Consider the following 22,001-nt stretch of genomic DNA (forward strand, 5'->3'; position numbering starts at 1 on the left):
TAACCGTGGCATCACACACAGGGTCGCAGGTGAGGTGAAAATGAAGTCCACACCAGCACATCAGGAGGCTGCCCAGGAGGAAGGAATGAGAGAAGGGCTTCGAGGAAAGGCGGCCGGTGGGATAGGCAGTGCGGAACAGTGAGGACTTGGGCCAGGAGAGAAGGGGCAGGATGCTGTGGAAGGAACCTTGCTTCCCCAGGGAACCGACCTTGGTTCCTGCTCTTCTCAAGCCCCGCACCTTCCTGGGAGGCCCCAGCTGTAACCATGGCTTCGATGCCCCTGGTTGTCTACACTGACAACTTCCAAATCTCCATTCCCAACACACATCTCTCTCTTGGCCTCTGGGTCCATACATTCAATGCCCACCAACATCTCTAGATACGTGTTTCTCAGATACTTCAAACTCCATGGACTCCTCAGCTGAACTCATTCTCTCCTCCCCACCCTAAACTCTGGACCTTTCTGTCCTTTTCTTGAGCAAGTGACAGGACCAGTCACCTCTTTGCCCAAGTCAAGACCCTAGACATCATCCTCAACTCCTCCCTTGTATTGCAAGCCCTATATACAGCCAGCTCAAAGCCCTGTGCTGTTTTCTGCCTTAATATTTCTCCCATCTTGCCCCTTCTGCAGATGCCCACTACCACCGCCTGGGTCCATGCTGTCGTTACGTCTCACCTGGATTACACAAAAGCGTCCTCACTTGCTGCTTCCTGAGTGGCCCCTCCAGCCATCCCTTATCTTGCGGTCAGGGTGATCTCAGTACAATTGAAAACTGCTCCTTTAAGAGCTCTATGCAGTTTCAGGGGACGTCCAAATTCCTGAACTTAGTACATATAGAACTTGATAATCTACCCAGCCACCTACCCAGTTCATCTGTCTCCCCCGCCACATGCAAATACTTCTGCCCATTCTGTTACCTTTGCCTGGGACACCCTTCCCACTTTCTTTAAAAAAATTTTTTTTTAAATGATGGTAAAAAATTATATAACCTTCCTGGCCGGTGTAGCTCAGTGGTTGAACCAGGAAGTCATAGTTCGATTCCGGGTCAGGGCACATGTCTGGGTAGTGGGCTCGATCCCCAGTAGGGGGTGTGCGGGAAGCAGCCAATCAATGATTCCCTCTCATCATTGATGTTTCTATCTCTCTCTCCCTCCCCCTTCCTCTCTGAAATCAATAAAAAACAAACAAACCAACCAACCAATGAATCCTAACAGTTACCATTGTAACCTGGTTTTCTTTGTCTAGCTCATTTCTACTTATCCTTAAATTCAGCTCTGTGCAACCTCTTCTAAACCTTTTCTGAGTCCTCAGCCTGGGTTAGCTGCCCTTCTTCTGTGCTCCCAGTATCTTAGCTCTTATCACATAGTTCTCTGTGTTAGCTAATGTCTCTTTTTACAGGCTCCCTAAGACGGTGTCTGTCTTATTTAACTCTGCATCCCCAGAGCTGCAGTGTGCAGTTGTGCAGGTCCTGCACTGCACGAGGCGGCCTGGTTGAGGAAGTGAAGTAGGGGATGAAGACCGCCGGCCAATCGTGTACCCTGGTCCTGGACTGTATACAGGCCTTTTTCTAATGGGCACAAAGGTTCCATAGGTGACATCAGTGGGACCAATACATCCCCAGTGCTCGTTATAGAGTTGACACGTAGTATTATAGTAGATGCTCATTAAATGGTTGAGTAAAGACAGATGGGTATTCTAGGCAGAGGTACCAGGCAAAGACATGGTAGAGAAGCTGGAGTAACAGGATGCTATTGCATGATCAGGATTGGATTAGGGGGGTTAGAGGCAGTTTGTAGAGGGTCCCTTATGTTGGGACGAGGGGCTAAACTCTTAATTCAGTAGGAATCTTTGAAAATTTTTGAGGTAATATTGTGATGCAGAATCACAAAATTTTTAGGCTCGAAAATAAATGAGTCTCCGAGAAGTTAAGTAATTTGTTCAAGGTCACACAGGAGGATAGTGACTGAACTGGGACTTGAAGTGGTGCCTTTTGTTTTCTAAGATCGACATCGGCTTTATGAAGTGATTCATTCATCAGGCAGCATCCCATCTAGCAACTAGAAGGGTGCTCCTTTGAACTGGCTTTTCTTGCTCCTAGCTCAGCGCCCGTTCTTCCACACTGTCTCTGGGGAGGCCTCTCTGAACTGATGCGGAGCCTGGGAAGTCTCTAAGGCAGATCTTCCGGCCTGCCCAACATATGTCCCTGGCGAAGGTGGGTAGGGGGATGGTAGCCTGACTGATGGAAGGAAGGTGAGACCCCTGTAATCAACACTCAGCCTTTTTCATGGTGCAACCCTGGGTCTGTCTGCAGAATATCTACCTACTTCAACTTAGGTAAACTGACCATTAGCTTTCTGTCCTTTACACAGGCTCTAGGTTTTGGAGCCTTTTTCTTATAAGAGCCACTTCCCTCCTTGTACTTCTTTTGGTTGCTTTTCTTTGGGCTCTGGCTAGTTTTTACCAATTCTTTCAAAAGCACCTTCTGCCTCTAGTGGAAGGGCCTTGCCCACAGCAGGTCTTACTAAGTACGTGCTAAGTCGGTGGAATCAAATGTGGAGACGGATCTAATCCCAGGGGTCTTCCCAAAGCTTTGTCTCCTGGAAGGATTTCTGGTGCCCAGTCTCACCTCCCTGGGACCACGTTTACCATTTATCATTTTTTGTGTTCATTTTATGATCTTCTGTGACCCCAGAGTCTCCTCCGGGCTTATTTCCCCTGAGCCCCTTGCCTCGCTTCCCTCTTTTGGGTTCTCTGTAGCTCACTTCTGGGCTCCGAATTAAATGATGTTATCCTCTTCCATTTTCAAATTCAGTCTGAGTCAGAGCCATTCTCTACTTTTTCAGAGATATTTGAGTTCTGGACCTTTATTCCGCTTATAGGAGCGCTGTCCTTTATCACACGTGATACCAATGATGATGATAACGTTATCATCAAATATTTAGCAAATGTGTACTCTGCTCCAGACAATGCACTTGCTGCTTTTATAAGAGGCAGTTCACTTAACCCTCACAACAATCCTATGGGATAGAGCTATTCCTAGCCCATTTTACAGACGAGTAAAACTGAGGCCCACCAAGATCAAGCAACTTGCCCAAAGTCACCCAGCTGAGATTTGTACACAGGCAGCAATTCTGGAGCTTGTGCTTACATCAGGACACCTGATGTTGCCGCAACAAACAACCTTCAGCTGCTTTCTGAGGTCACTGCTAAGAGGGAGACTCACTCCCAGAGGCCCAGAGACACCACCACTGTCACTTTCAGGCTGGGTCTTCCCTAACCAGCTACATCCTCCTCTAGCAGCGGTTCTTAACCTGTGGGTCGCGACCCCTTTGGCGGTCGAACGACCCTTTCAGAGGGGTCGCCTAAGACCATCCTGCATATCAGATATTTACATGACGATTCCTAACAGTAGCAACATGACAGTGATGAAGTAGCAACAAACATAATTTTATGGTTGGGTCACAACATGAGGAACGGTATTTAAAGGGCCAGAAGGTTGAGAACCACTGTCCTATAGGATTGACCTCAGATCCTAGCGATCAGAAGAGAGCAAAGCTTGTCCACGAGGCCCACCGGCAGGACGGGTAACTCCCCTCCTTGACAGCTGTGGCTAAACACTCTACCACAAGGCTCTACTTGATCTAGCGTAATTAGCTCTTTACAAAGTCATCATAATCCCCAGCATGCAACGACAAACCAATTGGCGGATGATTTTAGTCCACAGCTTTCCTAGGTATGAACTTAAGTGTAATTAACTATCACTAATTAACAGAACACTTTTTCTCTTTAAATATATAAATCAGACAGGCTCCACAATTATCCCTTGTCTGTCTTCATGAGGCTCTGTAACAAGCCAGTCCTTAAGAGTTCCAATTAGGGTCCCTCAGCATTTGAAGATACTGGCATACCTTGTTTTATTGTGCTTCACTTTCCTGTACTTCACAGATGTTGCATTAAAAAAATAGTTTTATTGATTTTAGAGAGAGAGAAGGGGGAGGGAGAGAGAGAGAGAGAGAGAGAGAGAGAGAGAGAGAGAGAGAGAGAGAAATATCGATGTGAGAAACAACAATCAGTTGCCTCCTGCAAGTACCCTGACCAGGGATCAAACCCGCAACCTGGGCTTATGCCCTGACCGGGAATTGAACTGGCAACTTTTGCGTGCACGGGATGACGCTCAACCAACTGAGTCACACTGGCCAGGGCCAGTAATTTTTTTTTACAAATTGAAGACAAGATCCTCTACCAGCAAAAATATTATAACCCACTTTGCTGCGATACTCGCTTTATTGCGGCGGCCTGCAACCAGCATAATCTCAGAGGTATGCCTGTACTCATCTGCTTCCTGTCCTCGTTTTCACTTTGGTTTCCTATCTGTCCTTTCCACAGGTAACTTTTATGACTTTCTGATAAAGGCTGAGATAAAACAATGAATTAAAAGTCTCTGATTTTCCAGTCACCTGCAAGCAGCTCTGTCCCACCCCATCACAGGGGTGACATTCTCTTTGGATTTGCTCTCTTCCTCCCGTGGTCAGTCCCCAGCGCCTGCCTCTGCTGGCAGCTATTCCGAGGAGCAGAACCCAGCTGCTCACAGCGGGGAGGCTCTCTCAGGGGTCTGCCTCCCGGAGGAGGGAGGGGCACGGGACCAGGCCTGGCTCCCGGCTGGGCAGACTGGCCGTGCCTTTGATTGTGGACACCAATGAGTCTCTTCACTGGGGCGGAAAATTGAGAGGTGACCGCATCACGGAGGAGTATGTCCCTGTTACCCTTTCCTTAGACACAACTTGGCTCAGCTCTGAGGCATACGGCACTGTAAGGTCCCGTGGTCCCGCCCATGTTTCGGTTTCTCACCCCATCATTTGGGTTTTCTGTCCCTTCCCTCCTTAGACAAGACGCCCAGGAACAAAGCCAGAGGGTAAACCCTGTTTCCCGTGGTGACGGGGACACTCACCATGGTTTGTCCCTTGATCCTTTCGCAGAAAAGACTGTGTGCTGTTTGCTGCTGGAGGTAAGTAGATTGTCTTTGGGCGTTTTGAATGGCTTTGAGGTGCTGCTGGCAGAGTTATGGCCGCTGAGACAGGCTTTTGTCTTCACCTGTACCAGTGATGTCCTGGAGTTGGAGGGTGGAGATGCTGGAGAGGGAGAAGGTCTGCACATTGAACCGTGTCTTCTCTCTACAGAGGGAGACAGAATGGAGCTCAGCACACCCTCGGCAGCAGGTGAGTCTCACACACTCATGCCTCGCTCATACAGCAGGCAGACAGGAAGTGCTTATCCCACAACGTCCGCATCCCTGAAGCCTCAGTTCTGACCACGGTCTGTTTTTTGTTTGTTTGTTTTTTCCCCTGAATGAGCAGTTGCCTTACTCAATTCCTCTATTATAACTTTTAAAATGATATTTCCACAAATACCAATGGAGACTCTGATCAGTAACTTAAAATGAAAATCCACATATTGAAACATATTTCCTTTGCCTACTGACTACGGTTTCTCATGACATCTGCTCCTCTCCCACCAACTAGCCGTGATGGCTTTCTGAATTGCCGTATTAAACGTCACGCTGATAAGCTAAACGAGGATTTTCATGGGAGGCATTTACCAGGCCTTCCTTCTGCAAAACAACTTCGACAGGACTAGCAGAGGGGACACCAGGTGTCTCCTGAACATAGTGGGATAGCCCTATAGCCAACATGACCCCCAGGAAGCTACCCAGAAGCGACAAGGTCCCTCAGAGCAGTGGGCAGGGTAGGACTCTCAAGAGAATAAATAGGGAGTTCTTCAACCCGACTAGCAGCAGATCACTACGGTCAGAAGGCCCAGCGAGGGCTGAGTGAAAGAGTCTTCGAGAACCAGGCGTGGCACAGCTTCTGCCCACATGCCAGCTGTGGCCTCTCCAGGGCGCACTGAGGTCTGGGGTTGCAGCTGTTAAGCCAAGATATGCAGGAGGACATCGACCCGTGAGGCAGAATCTACAGATGTGGGGCCTGTACGTGGGAGGGCAAGCACAGCTTCCTGGGGTTCAACAGAAAATACCAGAGCTCTGGGCAGACGTGCCTCACTTGTTCACACCTAGTCAGCCCCGTGGTCTCGATGCAATAGGTAGGATGAGGACACTTGACTGGGACAGCAGGTGCATGAAGCAAGGCTCTAGTGTCCACCCACTGTGTACTTAGCTGTTACAGGGTAACGACGGATTTGATCAAAGTTAAGGACCCTCTCCCAAGAAAAATGCACATTTATAGATGCCCTGAAACTTTGTACACGATTACAGGAAGGAATCCGGGACCGTCCAAAACACAAAGGCTCTGAAATCCTAAGTCCCCTCTGGCTCTCTTGTGCCTCTCCAGGGCCTCACATCCAGTGAGTGCCTAATTAATACGTGTTCAATAAATAAATGAAATGATGACAAATGTCCGGTGGGAAGAACTAGAGATCCACAACCTGGAAATCTGGGTTGAACGTGACGCGAACGAGGTGGGAGGCGAGGATGCAGACCGCCTTCTCCCTCCAGCTCTGAGTCTCAGGCTTTTCTCCCCAAGGAGACACTGCTGGCTGCGATTCCAGGCACCTGGCCCAGGAGAAGAAAGCCAGACAACCTTGGCTCTCTGAAATGGGACTCTGGAGTTCCTCTGTGCTCCCGTGTACCAGCGCCTACCAGGCCCTCTCAGAGCGGACCGCCTCTAGTCCTCTGCGACAGTGGGAATTGTGGGGGAAAGTGGACGAATGAGGATCCTCTGACTGCTGGGTGTTTTTGCCTGACCAGTGCTCAGACGTTGCCTACACTGAATAATTTCACCAAATCAGAGCAGACTGTGCAGACACGCTCGGTTTCCAGAGCCAGCCTGTGGAAGGTTTTGGAAACCAAGAGCCAGTTCCAGGGCCTCTGTTTTGATGTATTAGAAAGAACCCTCGGTTGGGAGCCAGGAGATCGAGGCTCCAGCTCCAGACATGCCACATGAGTAAGCTTATGGCCTGGAGTTCACCACTTCAACTCCCTCAGTTTCCCTGTCTGTATCTGTAAGTGAAGTGGGACCCTAGATGCCTTCTAAGGCCTCTTTCCACGTCATTATTGTAAACACAAGGCATACTTACACCTGCTCCTTCTCTTCTCATCCCTCACAATCCCTGAATGTTACAGCAATAATCACAGCTGAAGTACTGAGATATTTCACTCAGGCAAGCTCTTCCTCGGAGGAATTCATCCTTCGTGAAATTGCACCGGCCTTTACAACCCCTGTGAGACAGGCAGGAGGCAGCCAGCCATCTCACCCTCCTCGCGCCTGACCGGCCAGAGAAGACCCAGAGAGGAGAGGTGACTCGCCAAGGTCAGGGCCAATGGCTACACAAGGAGGCGGGGAATGGGGTGGGCTGGGACCAAGATTTGGAGCCAGGAGATTGGGAACTCCAGGAATGAGAGTTACGGGAGGTTAAAGCCGGGTCTTAAAAGTCTGTTCATCCCACCTCCTTGCTGACTGATGAGGTGATCATTAGAGAGGTTCTCTATTACCTGCTTAGGGCAAAACCAGTCGGAGGGAATGCTGAGCCTAGAACCAAGTCCTCGTCTCACTTAAACCCACAGTTCTTTCTCCCCTTCAGAAATGTTTTGCTTAGCAATTTCTTTTTTGGCAGAGGTTTCCAAAACTAAAATAAGACGTTGCTTTTTAACCACTACTGCTTTGGCTTTTTCTGCAGTCTTCCTTCGCTCATTTGCTATCAACTTGCTGAAGCTGGTTAGAGGGGGTGTGGGGAGACAAGTCTTGATAACAAAGAGAAATTTTATTTAGCTAAACTAACAGTTAAGTGATGTCAGCACCAACATAGTTTTTAATTAAAAATAATAATACAAATAAACCAAGTTAAGTCACAAGGAAGGGGGGGTCACTAAGGACAAAATGAATGGGCCAGACCAGTAATTCCAAAATCACGTTCACAGAGAATTCTGGTTAGCAGTTCTGCCGACCTGTTCTGCCACTAAACTCACAAAACATTAAATCAGCGGACGAGCTATCTTCTTGGTTTTGTATTTTAGTTCCGCAAATGACCAGCTGAAAGAACAAGTTACAGATGAGAGAATAGTCATCAAAACTTGAAGCTAGTCCTTTATCCTCAATTTGTGTGTTTGTATTATAATGAACAAATTTAAAAAAGTTATTTTCTACATATAAACTGTTCCATGGTGTTTGGACTGAATTCAATCTACCACTGTTTCAAGCTCTCTCACTGGGGCCTGCGAGGGAGGCCGTGCGAGCATCTGGAGTGGGGACCATGGTCCGAGCGAGCAGCTTCCCTCGGGAGCTGGCTCCCGCACTTCACTCAGTTAAGCTTTGACCATGGGCAACACGGGTCTGGCTCAAGCAGAGTGGGGAGCGCTTTTCAGAAAGATCCATTCCTACTCAATCTGTGTTTCCCTGGTCGGAAAGGACCCGTCCATAGATTACTCACAAGGTTTTGTATTTGGCAGAGAGGCGGGGTGGGCCGGTGATAGCAGGAGACAGTTAGTTTTTTGTAAAAAGATATTGCGGTGCAGGTAGAATGTCTCTGAGTAAAGGGTCCAGTTTTATTTTACAATCATTCTGATACAAGCCTTCATCTTCTTTGGGCCACAGGAATGCCTCAGGTAGGCCTTTATAATTATTTAAATTCCATTTGCCCTTCCCAGAAAGATTTTATAGAACATGGTGCTTTTTATTCACTGTTAAAATCTTTTCTAGACGGAAGCAGTTTTAGAGAAAAAGAGCCCGTCCCTTCACATTTTCTCAATCTTTGTTAGTGTACACAGATGAGATGTGTTAACAAGACTGTAATCAATGGATATTTTGGATTATTCTTTTTCAATTGCCATTATTCTATTTATACATTTCTAACTCCCATACACAGGTCATTTGAAATGGTTAGGTAATCTTCAATCATTGACATGCTCTTAATTACTTAGTCACTCTCTTACCATCTACTTACTGTCTAGCTATAAAAAACCCCCAATTTATTTCAGAAGTGATTTAGGATATTTTCTTTGAGGTACAGGGAACGTTTGCTAGTTTATTGCAACACGTTTCTTTCCAGACTGTGTGACAGAAAGATCAAACCACTTTATTGTGCGAATGTTGAATATGAGTGCCATTCGCCTACTGAGGGGAAGCATAAAACCACTGTGGGAACACCCATGCAGAATTAAGTGTCTACTACATCAAACACAGCCTAGATGCGTGCTCTGGGATCAGCCACCTCTGGTCTCCCTCCTCCTGTCCTTTGGCCAATAGTAATAAAAATTTATTAAGACTACTGAACACTTGATTTACCTGATAGCATTTAGTTCCTGCAATAACTCTGTTCTACAGAGGAGGAAACTGAGGCTCAGAGGTCTGAGTTGCCCATGGTCCTGGAACTAGGAAACATCAGATCTGGGCATGTCTTTAGAGCCCGTGGTCTTAACTCTAAGCCAGGGGTCCTCAAACTACGGCCCGCGGGCCACAACAAATATTGTATTTGTTCCTGTTTTGGTTTTTTACTTCAAAATAAAATATGTGCAGTGTGCACAGGAATTTGTTCATAGTTTTTTTTTAAACTGTAGTCCGGCCCTCCAACGGTCTGAGGGACAGTGAACTGGCCCCCTGTTTAAAAAGTTTGAGGACCCCTGCTAAGCTCTACCACCGTGAAACGCCAGAAGGTGCTGCTGCGGATGGGAGCCACCTGGAAGAGCCTGCTGCCCCCTCCTGTGATCAGGCATTCCAGCAGGACACCTTCTCCCCTAGGGAGAGGAAAGAAACAGGTGTTTGGGCAGCTTCTGGTACCAGTCAGCAACCCCATGCCACAGCCTGAGACCTCAAACCCAAGGAGTTGGGGACGAGGACCAAAGAAACACAAAACCAAATCCTTTTACTTTTTCACACTTCCACCGCAAGAGGTCCAGACCCAGGAGGTCCAGACCAGGGCCGCAGCAGCTGGCTGTCCTAAGGCCATGCTTCCCCACAGGCACCTTACAATCCCTGTGTGACTCCAGGGCACAATCCCCAGACTAGTTGAGCGGGCGCTTGGAGACCTTGATTCTCAGAATTCTAAACATCTCTGTTAAGCGCAGGGAACCCTGGTGTCTCCACAATTCTCTGCAGGTAAAATCCACCAGGTTCTCAGACCATTTTAGTAAAAATTCAGAGCCCTCTCCTCTCCCCGTGCTAATTCACTGAGATATTTTCATAGAGTACCAGCGTCCTGCATTGAAAACCTCAGCACAGACGCCTGGTGAATGAGCTGGCCCCCAGCACCTCTGTGGCGCCCTGTACCAGTTTTAGAAAGAACTTGTTGGGAATTTCCCCACATGGTTTTTAAGGGGCCAACCCCCTGCAAACACTTTGAGCACCAGAGTCCCTGGTGGCCCGCCACGGGGTGCGAGCTCACCCGGGCTCAGCCTCCACCTCCGAGGGCAGGTACCTGGCAAATCATTAACCAGGTTCTATGTTATCAATGAATTCCATCTGCGTTAGTAGCTGTAGTCAGGATGCTTTCCATAAAGGACAACTTGGAATTTCAAGGACCTCCTTCCCACAGTAACTGCAGCTGGAGCGTGAGGGGCAGAGCACAGGCCTCAGCAAGGGGGACCGGGCAGGAAGCACTTGGTAAGGCAGGTATTTCCCCAATTTACAGCTACGGAAACCGAGGCCAACTGCCTTCGAGAGACTTGCCCGAAGCCACAAGGCTGTTAAGTGGAGGAGCAGGGGCCAGAGCCCTTGTGGTCTCACTTGCCACAACTATAGTGAGGCACTAAAGATAGTGCCACGGTGGTCAGCAGAGGGATATGGAATCAGCCTTCCGCAGCAGGGGAGGAAATGAAGACACAGGGAAGTCACGTGGCTGTGCGGGCCCTGAGTGGCAGGCGGAGCATGCCAAGCAGTTTGTGTGCCAGGAGCGCTTGTGAGCTTGTCTGGAGCACCCCCTCCCTCCTCAGGCTGGAGTGAGTGCCTCTTTAAAAGACACCAGGGCCTGTGTGGCTGCGGGTGTGTGTGGGGGGAGGGACTTTCCTTACAGCATGGTGCCTGTCGCCAATTAGCTTCTGCTGGGTCCTCCTTTCCTCTCTCACGCCCACCCACTGCCAGGCAGCAGGCCAGGCCTGGGGCACAGTGACAAATGCCAGTGTGGGCCCGTGGCGCACACGCTCAGACCTTACGTCCCCCAGGCTCTGGGCTGGTTTCTGGGTGATGTGGTCACTCTGTGTGGTCAGGAAGAGAAGCAGCATTTCTTTTTTTTTTTTAAATCCTCACCCCAGGGTGGGGACGGGGGGGGGGGGAGGGAGAGGAAGGAGAGAGAGAGAGAGAAAGAGAGAGAGAGAAAGAGAGAGAGAGAGAGATCAGTTGCTTCCTATAAGCGCCCTGATGAGGATCAAACCCACAACCTAGGTACGTGCCCTGACCGGGAATTGAACCCGAGAGATTTTGGTGAATGGGATGATACTCCAACCAACTGAGCCATAACAGCCAGTGTCAGAAGCAGCATTTCTTGAGTGCCTACTACGTGCCAGCTCATGTCATCTATCCAACAAACCCCACAAGTGGGTACTGTTAGGTCCTTGTTATAGACAGGAAATTAAAGCTCAGAAAGGTTATGAAAAAAGGCAAGGTCACGCAGACCTCAGCAGCTGGGAGGAGAGCCCTGGCCTGCCTGGCCCTGGAGCCGGTACCCTCTCCACCGTGCCACACTGCTCGATGCTCTCTTCCCTGCACTTCAGCAGCACAACCTCTAAGATGATGCCTGACAAAGCATTCCCCATTTTCAGAGCTGGCCCAGAACACAACTTTGAAGTTCAAGAACGTGGTATCCTCCTTATCTCTCCCGCTTGGTAGCAGCTTCTACCTCACACCTACTCTTCTATTTGTTATTTATACCAGGACACCAATTTGGGACACCAATGATCACTGGGTAGGGTTTGGGGAGTCCCAGGTAGGATTTCCAGGGCCCCGAAATATTGCCATCAGCCCCAAAGGATGACCTCACTAGACACCTACCCGAGCTAAAAGGAAAACAAACAAACCACACAGCAAACACAGACCTATGGGGAAACAAGCCCATGTCCACACTGCTGGGGGCACTTTCAAGGAATGACAGGCCTCTGGAGAGCAACCCGGTGATTATAAACAGGAACTAAAACACACTTCCAGCCTCTGATTGGGTGATTTGGTTATTTTAGTCTGGAAAATAGACCTCAAGGAAATATCACCGCCCTCACCACCCCCCCACCCCCGCCCCCAAATGTTTAAAGATATTTTCAGCAGCACTGTTTACAATGGTAAAACACACCCAAATCAACCTACATGACTTTAAATAAAATGACTGAAAATGACAGGTATGAGGGTTATCTCAAATTTAAGGAAATGTCAAGGGCAGGTGTCTTGCTCAGTTTTTCATCCCTGGCATTTAGCCCAGGGCCTCACTGTGTTCACTGCTGAAGAAATGAGTGTTGTGAGGATTGATAACACATGGAAGGTGGCTACCATGGTGCCAACTCACAGTAGACACTTCATATAAGCTCCCCTGATACATGAAAACCCAAATCCACAAGAAAACTAAAAACATCACCAAAATCATTACTTTATAAAAACATCAAACATTTAAGACATGTATTACATATATTAATATATAATGTATTTAGATGAAAAAAAGGGAAGGCTATAGGATGAACTGCTTAACGGGCTTTGTTTTTGTTAAAGCTTTTTAAGTCCATACGATAAAAAGATTTCAAACAAACAAACAACAACAAAAACACTAACATATGCTTAACCAGAGGTCAAAGGGGAGAAAGCAAGGGCAAGTACAAAGGTAGGAGAGAGAGAAAACGTGTGTCCAAGTCAAATCTCATTCATTCACTCATTTCCTTGGCACGTGCCACGTGCCAGGCGCCGAGCTATAACGTGGTGACAAGATAGACACGGTCATTGCAGAGGGTTCCCCCAGGGCAGGGAGACACTCCCCAGATTCTGGGCTGGCCACCACTTCCTCATCCTGAGTGGTGGAGAACAGGCTCCCTGCAGGAGGCAAGTTGCTGCCTGAAGGATCTGAGGCCAGGGAACAGCCCTCCTGATCTGTGGGACTCTGCAACTCTGTTCCCATTAGGCCTTTTATGGCCCCAGCTGTTCCCATGTGTCTGGAGCCACATGGAGTGCAGGGGTTGACAAGGAGTTCCACTGGATGGAACTTCTCCATCAGAGTGACCGCCCATCACAACTGCCCAACACACCCAAGTCACACGCATTTAAACATAGGAACCATCACAACTTGGGCGAAAAGTCGTGACTTCCAGTTTTAGGACGTGCTGCTGAATTCTACCTGAAGATGGCACAGCTGACATCATCCCGGCCCCAGGGGCACCAAAGGGACAGGTATAGCAGCAACTGCAGTTTCACGAAGCTGGAGGCACAGTCCGAGGGATCTTTGGGGAGAAGATACGTGAACGGGGATTCCCAATGTCGAAAATACCTGAACAGCTAGACGGACTCTTCCCAATACTGTCGTGAGGCAAGCAACATCAGTGGCCTTCACCCAGGAGCCTGGGTTAAGCGCATCAAAAAGCCCTGTCCCTGGCACAGGCAGGCCCTGCCACACCTCAAGGAAGGGAGGGCGGATCCTGAGGCACGAGGCCGAGGAAGCACCCAGGCCTCACTTACACCTCAGGGCCGCCTGGTTCAGCAGAGCGCTCCTCACCCCTGGGACAGCAGGGCCAGGGCCCCCAAATCTGTATTTTTTACAAAGGTCCTGAGGGGATTCTCATGCTCTGCACCAGCTTTGTGAGTCACTGGCGATATGGACCAAACACTTCTGTCTCTGGAATCAGAAAGATCTGGGCTCAACTCCCAGCTTTGTCACTCATTAGCTCTGTGACTTGGGCAAATAACTTAACCCCATGAGCCCCAGTTTCCTATCTACCCAAATGGCAACAATAATGCCTAGATCACAGGGTTACGAGCGGGAAGGTGCCTTGACAGCACACCGAGGGCCCCATCTCAGCGTATCTCACCTCTGACCGGCGGGTCAGTGGGCTAGCACCCTGCCACTGAACCCTCCTCGAGGGCAGGTGTCTTGCTCAGCCTTTTATCCTGGCATTTAGCCCAGGGTCTCGCGCGTATAGATGCTCACTATGTTCACTGTTGAAGAAATGAGTGTTGTGAGACTTGGTGACACATGGACAGTGGCTACCATGGTGCCAACCCACATAGGTTCCCCTGATCCATGAAAATGTGCATTAAAACAAAACACAAGAAGTAGCTCTCCTAAGTGGGTGGTTCTCGGCCTTCCCCCTCCCCTGCATTAAAACTAGGCCATTTACAAGAATCCTCCTGGAGCACGCTGTCTAAGAAACACAGTCTGAGCAAGGAGAGGCCACTGTGTATTGGCCTCCAGGTGCCAGCGTGCAGGACCATCATCTCCCACAATGGAAGGAGCAAAATCTCAACTCACTGCTAAGCTCACAGCGTCCCCCAGAACCGCTCACCCGCAGGCTGCCGTGGTCCCACAGCAGCCACTAATAACGGAACCATTTCTGTTCTCCTTGGAGAGGCAGTTGGCAGTGGCAAACAGGAAGTTGTCTTGCAATAGGGTGTGGCTGTGCCCTGTCAATATATGCCAACAGAGACACACTTCCCCCCTCCCCCCGCCCCTCTCCAGCCTCCTCCTGTCTCCTTCTGCCCTCTTCTTTAGGAGCAGAAGGTCTGAATTATTTGGGTGAAAACAAAGCTTTTTACATGACTTAAGAGCAACTATCACCACCATGCAAACAAAAAATCTAGGGCAGAAAGGAGTCTGAAATATAGCAAGGGTCTGTTTTCCTACCAGTCACTCACTGTGGCATTGGGTTAGTAACTGGCTGCGTGCGTGCGTGAGCCTGTGTGAGCCTTCCCCTTAACTTCTCCGTGGGCACGCAGGAAACTCAACCCGAGCTAGAAGCCAGGCCAGGTACACTGCCAATCACCCTGCTGAGCCAACCGGTCCGTCTGCGGGCCGGCCGCCACGGTTGACGCAGGGCCCACTGTGTGCACACGTGGGACCCAGCACCATCCAGGAATAGGACAGAAGAAAAAACACAGGTCACTCGTTTCAAGCAATTTTAAAGTTTGAGTAAAGGAGACCCATAACATTTCCTAACACAAACCACAGATACAAATGACAAAGAAAAATAACTGCCAAAGAGATAAATGCCTATCGCTGGAGCTGCACGTAAAGGCAGGGAAGTGGGGGGTGGGGGACACGTTGGTGAGGTTCACTACCGCTGGCTTCCCGGGGCTAGGACAGGTGAGCTATGAAATTTTCCACTCCGTTCCTGCCCAGGCCCTGAGGCGTGCGCCTCCAGAAGGGCTGTCCAAAATAGACTGGTCCCCAACCCAGCCTCCTACTCCTGACCTCTTTCTGAGGCAGCAGATCTCCCCACTCCACGCCTCACCAGCCCACAGCCCGGGGCACCGGCTCTGCTAAAGCTCAGGCTCGCTAACTGGGTCCTGCGCTGACAGCACGCTCCGCCTGCCAGGCTCTCTCTCCTGCGACCTGGGCCCAGCCCCACGCGTCCTCTGTGGCCAACGTGCCCTGTGCTCGCACTTACACATCTCGGGGAGGCAGCCTTGCCGTTAGGATAAGGAGGCTGAGCTTGTGACACGCTGGGCAATGCGACTTGTGGGAGACGTTTCCTGGCTTCTGGCGGAGGGCCCTGGCCAGTCAGAACGCACCACTTCCCCTTTAAGAGAGCACGCCCAGATGCGATTAGGGAAAGGCAGAAAGAAAAGCCCGGAACAGTCAGGGTTGTATCCTGAAATTTGGCAGATGAACTTGGGGTTTCCTGAACTGCACACACAAGGTGTGGCCAGAGGCAGCGGGCTCCTCTGAGGCCGATGGCTGATCTGAACAGTCCCCGTTGGGGAAGGGCCGGGCCTTCCTACAGCCCCACAGTGTGACGGGCCACGTGCGTGCTGCTGGGCCAGCTCCTGGAGCTGCAGTCCCGCCCCACCGGGTGCCCCGCAGCCTGCAGAGCCTCAGGGCTTTCCTCTCCCCTTCCCTCAGGGCCTGCGGATGAGGGGAGTCCCCAGCAATGCCTAGCACTCTGCTTCCGAGAGAGTAGAGACATCATTATAAAGATGGAAAAATACTTTTGTGGGGCATTTAAGCTTTTAATTCATGCAGGGAGTGTTCATTTTTGTGGGGGCATTTAAGCTATTAATTCATGCAGGGAATTTTCATTCATTCTGGATATTTCAAAAGTTTATGCCCCGATCCTGGCAAAGGACAGTATATTGCGGGGGAGTCGGGGTGGGGGTGGGTGTTTCAAAACAACAACAATAGTTCACAAAAGGTCACGTGTTGTACAATTCCGTCCACATGAAATATCCAGAATAGGTAAATCCATAGAGACAGCAAGCAGATTAGTGACTGCCAGGGGCTGAACTATGTAGAGGTGACGGTTGCACAACGTTATGAATGGACGCGGTGCCACTGAATTGCACGCTTTAAAATGATTAATTTTGTTATGTAAATTTCAACTCATTAAAAAAAACACACCCTTGTGGTAGAGTATGTTTTGGGCAATTTTATCTTCTACTAGGATCTCTCCTGCGTTTCATCCAATATTTCTTTGTAAAATCTGGCTATTACCTGATAAATCTTTAGTTGACTCTAAGGAGTATATGCCTTTTTTTTTTTTTTTTTTTTGTTTCGTTTTGTTAAGCCTCACCCAAGAATATTTTTTGCATTGATTTCTTTTTAGAGCGAGTGGAAAGGAGTGTGTATCTGGGGGGAGAGCATCGATGTCAGAGAGACAAATGGATTGGCTGCTTCCCGCATGCACCTTGACTGGTACCAGGGTCAGAACCTACAACCCAGATACGTGCCCTTGACCAGGAATCGAACCTGCGACCCTTCGGTGTGTGGGCCGTCTCTCTAACCACTGAGCACACCGGCCAGGGCTGAGTATATGCCTTTTAATAAGGAAAAATAAAAACAAACCGTTAAGAGAGAAGAGTTTCCAAGGCCCACAAGTCTGGCTCTTAAGGAGCATTTCTTACTCTGGGGAGGTAGCATCATTTGGAGCCATGCCACACAAGCTAGGCAGTGCCAACGTCTCGTTGTGAGGCTGGCTCAGGTTGGAACCATCCTGTCAGCAGCTGGACATGGTAACCAAAGCCAGAGGGAGGGAGTTTCTCATGGGAGAATTATTCAGGAGGCCACGACATTGAGTCTCTAGGTTCTTGGCTTCTTCCTCTTTCCCTCTTGTAGAGGGTTTTTCCCCTAGAATGAAGAATTCATTTGTTTTTGACTGATTTTGAGGGGGCTGTGCTGGTTGGCACAGCAGAACTGGTTGGTACAATTCAATTTCTTTGGAATGGAGTCAGTGAGAAGGAGGGGACGGTGACCTGAGCACCCACCTGACCTAGCCCCACTGGAAGGAGCATGTAGCCCTCCTTTCTCGGTCCTTTGCAGCTTTACCTGAGGGTCAGGCTGTGAGCCTTGTCCTCCCTCCAGACCCTAGGCCAGCAGGTCAAGAGCTCATGGGCACACTTCCCCACCTCAGAGTCAAGAGGAGGCCTGCCGGATGTTGCAATACTTAGAAAAAATACAGGTGAAAGGGCAGGCCCCGTGGCCCAGGAGCCTGAGTCTTTCCAGAGAAATGTAAATAGTTTTCCTAGAATCTGTCTTCTGAGCTCCAAGATGACCTGGAGGACAGAGTTGCACAGCCGTGCCAGCCCTCCCAGAGGCCGTGGGTCCTTCTGGAGCACGCTGCCCTGCCTCTTTCACCCGCTCTCTCTCCTCATCGCAGGTGCCGAGGCAATGAGTAGGTGGCCTAAGTTCTCAGCAGACAGGTGGCTTAAGCTAAAAAGACGCAATATTTACACTGCTCTAGCATCTGAAGAGTAGGAAGTTCAGAACCTTAATCCTAAATACAGAAACGGGCAGGCTCACCCCAATCAAAAAAATGGGCAAAGGGCTTCAACAGGTATTTCTCCAGAGAAGATATGCATACAGCCAACAAGCATATGACAAGATGATAAACATTTTTAGCCATTAGGGAGATGCAAATCAAAATCACAATCAGATACCTACCACTTTATACCTACTAGGATGGCTACATAGCAAAACAAAACAAAATGAAACAAAATGAAACGGAAATTGGAACCCTTGGGCACCGTCGGGGTTCCTCAAAATACTAAACATAGGATTACCAAATGATCCAACAATTCTACTATGAGATATAGACCCCAAAGAACAGAAAGCAGGTACTCAAACAATCCTTGTATATGAAGGTTCATAAAAGCACCATTTGCAATAGTTAAAAGATGGAAACAATCCAAATATCCAATGGATGAATGGATAAACAAATTGTGGTATATACACACATTGGAATATTATTCAGCCATAAAAAGGAATGTAGTGCTAACACATGCTATAACTGGAAGAATCTAGAAAACACCAGGCAAATGAAAGAAGCCAGAAAAAGGGTCACGTATTGTATTAATTATTCATGTGATTGTCCAGAATAGGTAAATCCATTGAGATTGAAAGCAGATTGGTGGTTGCCAGGGACTTGGGGGAAGGCGGAAGGGGAAATAACTGCTTAATGGATACGAAGTTTTATTTAAAGAGATGAAACATTTGGAACTAGATAGAATTAGTGGTCGCACAACATTGTGAATGTACTCAATGCCACTGAATTGTTTGCTTTAAAACTGTTAATTTTATGTTCAGTGGATTTCACCTCAATAATAATAATAAAAAAAAGCCCTGCAGAACACAAGGGCCAGGACAATCCACAAACAGAACAGTCAGTTTCAGGGTGACTGAAAATTACCTTCAAGGCCCTTCTTGGAATCACTTAAAGGAGGAAATTTTTAAGTTAAGGTAATGAAGGTGGCCAGCAGGACAGGGCAGGCAGGGACTCCAACACAACAGTTCTTTTTTTTTTTTTAATTGACGAGAGAGAGAGAGAGAGAGAGAGAGAGAGAGAGAGAGAGAGAGAGAGAGAAGAGAGAGAGAGAGAGAGAGAACAGAAGACAGAAACATTGATTGGAATGCTCAACCTGGTTATGTGCTCTGACCGGGCATTGAACCCGCCACCTTTTGGTGCACAGGGCAATGCTCTACAACTGAGCCACACTGGCCAGGGCAGCCTGATACAGCGGTCATTTTCACCAAAGGAATTGCCATTCCAATGATGGAATGACTTCCATCAAAGGGACCCAGGTCTTAGACCCTAAAATGGTCCAGAGTAACAGATTCCCAACAGGCAAGACACCCCACAGGTAATCATGCTCTGCTAACCCCTGCTGGCTGTCCCGCTTTCTGGGGGCTGTGTCACCGCCTCAGCACTGGGGACAAGCGGCCGCCCAGCCTGGCTTCTCCATGGCAGGTCCCTGACTGGGTGGAGCTGTCCCAGTGCACACCAGGTGACAGCTCGTCCCTACCTGGAGCTGCTCTATAATGCCTGCACAGTAGTCCCATTTCTGCCCTATGGGCGCCACCTTGAACCGGTCCATGCCCCTTCCATAGGGCACCTTGCCAAGTATTCGTTCCTTGAAATCGTTCTCCAGACTAAATATCCCCAGATGTTTTTTAAAACCATTCCTCACAAAATGTCATTTTCACTATTCCTCCTGATCTCTGGGTCCTCTTTAGCTCCCACTGTCCTTCCTACGCCGTGGAACTCAGAAGGGGGGACATTACAGATGGGGGCTGTGCAGCTCCTAGTGGTTTTGGATATTATTATTACCCTAGAAATGCAGCTGAAGAGCCAGGCTAAACATTTCATTTCTGGTAGCTGCATCGCTCCTGTCTTATTTCGTACACTCGGCTGCCAAGCCGCTGATCCCCAGGTATCCTTTGAAAATGTCATCTTGTTGGAGTGAGTCCACAGTTCCAGCCTTTGGACCCCCGACCCATTAACGTAACCATTCTCCCTCCCAAATCTACCACCTGAAAAGCTGACAAGCCTGCCATTAATACCATTCTCCTTCCAAATCCTCGTTTATAATGTGGAAGAGGACAGGGTCAAGTGTGCAACCCGATACATCCCCCAGCGTGACAGTGACTTGTGAACTGCACTCTTGAGGTGTGACTCTACCAAGCCACCTGCCATTCAGGTGTAGCACTTGATCTCCATTTCTTCACCTTCCCTGGTAAGGATCTCATGGACAACGGACAAATGAGACTAACAATAGCCGCCCGCTGACCAGTGGATGAAAAGACTAAGAGTAAAGCTCTTAGAGCAGGGCCCTGCACACAGCGAGCAACCAGATGTTGCCTTTATAACTGACAACAAATACAGTAATAGGAAAAAGACCTCTTTTTCCAATTCCCAGACAAACCACCCTTCTTATTGGCATCTAAATATAGCCATTAGGCAGCTGAAATCAATAGAAGGAGCACTGGCATCCAAGAGCTGGAGTCTGAATCCTGAAAATCCTTCCAGAATTTCCGTGCTCTGAGGTTGGCAATACCCTGCCCTTCCAGGGCTACAGGGAGAAGCCAATGAGATCCGGCGTGTAAAAGAGGTTTAAAAGTTGAGTCGGGCTAAGCAAACATAAAGGAAGAGTGTTAGGATTATTACTGCTATAAATCTCTCAAAGATACCCTTTCCATTGGTAGAAGCCTGCCTGTTAAGCCAAGGAAGAACCTATAGATGCATGCAGGCTGCCAGAAGGCAGTCTTTCAGCACAGAACAGCCTGACTGCTGCAATGGAACAGATCTCGGATCTCCTGTCCCAGCAGCAATCACCTTCTCTCTCATCTCAGATCAAAACGCAGGCCGGCTTATAAAGGGTAATGGAGTCTCCGCTAGCCTATAGGAACACCTTTGTTGCTCCATCATCACGTTGCTGAGACCAGGACCTGAGTAATCTGCAGCAGAGATCTGGCAGGTAATGATGGGCTGGGAGGGTTGCTTTCAGCTCCCACATGGCGTGACCCGAACTATCCTGAATGGCAGTTTCTAAGAACACCGAGCTTTTGGTTTGGACATTCTCAGGGCAGGTCCAGAAACCCGGTTCTTATCTCAGCTGAGGATGTTTGCTTCAGGAAAGAAATGGTCTTCACTGAGACAAGATTGGGGGTGGGGGGTTTTGCAAAGAGGCCAGCCTGCAGGTCCCTAGCCAGGGTCAAGATGTCCCATAGGAGGGACGAGGGGGAGAGAACTGGCATGGCCTATCATATCCTCCTGGGAAAAGAGCAGCAGTTAAAATATGAGGCAATAACTGGCTAAATTCTCCTCTCCTAGTCCATGTAAGGTTGGTTTCCCAACTTCCAGGAGCAATGAATGCTGAGGGCAGATTTTAAATATATAATCTACATATAACTGTTGGCAAGACACTGAGAGGATCATGCCAATGAATCTATTAACCAATCAGGGAATTTGCTCAGAAAGCCACTGGGAGGAAGAGGGCCAGAGGGAAGGTACCAATTTCTGTCAGGTGACTTCTGGAGCTCACTGGTCTGCAAGCTACTCTCTCACTCACTGGACCCCTACACTGGTCTCCCTCAAGAAAGGCGGCTGCTTAAGTCACCTGAAAATCATCACAGGACACATGAAAGCTAACTCAGACTTTCATAGCCACTGGTGACTTCTTGTGACATTTGAACATAGTCTTGTCTTTCTCCTACTGCATTTCCCTGACGATGCACCCACACAGAGAGACAGTGCCTGGTTCTAACACTCACATCTGCAGGAACGAGTCACAGATAAATCTCTATATCATGGCGGTTATTGCAGTGTTCTGATGCTGGTCCTGCAGAGCTGAAGCAGGACCAGGCTTAGCTGATTGGTGTCATGGGCTGCATTCTGAACCCCCACCCCAAATCCATATGTTGAAGTCCCAATCCTCAGGACCTCAGAATGTAACTGTATTTGAAATAAGGTTTTTAAAGAGGTGATTAAGTCAAAATGAGGCCGGTTAGGGTGGGGCCCTAACCCAATAGGTCTAGTGATCTTATAAGAAGAGTATGAGACACTAGGGGTATGTGCACATAGAGCAATAACCATATGAAGAGACAGC

The 22,001-nt window shown here is 48.8% G+C and overlaps 1 protein-coding gene across 8 annotated transcripts in view; it reads right to left on the minus strand.

Annotated features, from left to right (window-relative positions):
• ATXN7L1 (ataxin 7 like 1) overlaps positions 1-22,001 on the minus strand; it is a 229,902-nt gene that overhangs the window by 48,108 nt on the left and 159,793 nt on the right. For 4 of the 8 annotated variants that reach the window (XM_059712797.1, XM_059712798.1, XM_059712795.1 and 1 more), the window contains 2 exons: positions 4,949-5,171; positions 3,909-3,932 (listed from right to left, as the gene is read on the minus strand). In XM_059712797.1, coding sequence (XP_059568780.1) covers positions 3,909-3,932; positions 4,949-5,171 — 247 coding nt within the window. Of the gene's footprint in view, positions 1-3,908; positions 3,938-4,948; positions 5,172-13,308; positions 14,514-22,001 lie in introns of those variants that run through there. The other 4 variants (XM_059712799.1, XM_059712796.1, XM_059712801.1 and 1 more) reach the window with 3 other exon arrangements.

This window comes from Myotis daubentonii, chromosome 10 (genome assembly GCF_963259705.1).
Source record: "Myotis daubentonii chromosome 10, mMyoDau2.1, whole genome shotgun sequence".
NCBI classification, from domain to species: domain Eukaryota; kingdom Metazoa; phylum Chordata; class Mammalia; order Chiroptera; family Vespertilionidae; genus Myotis; species Myotis daubentonii.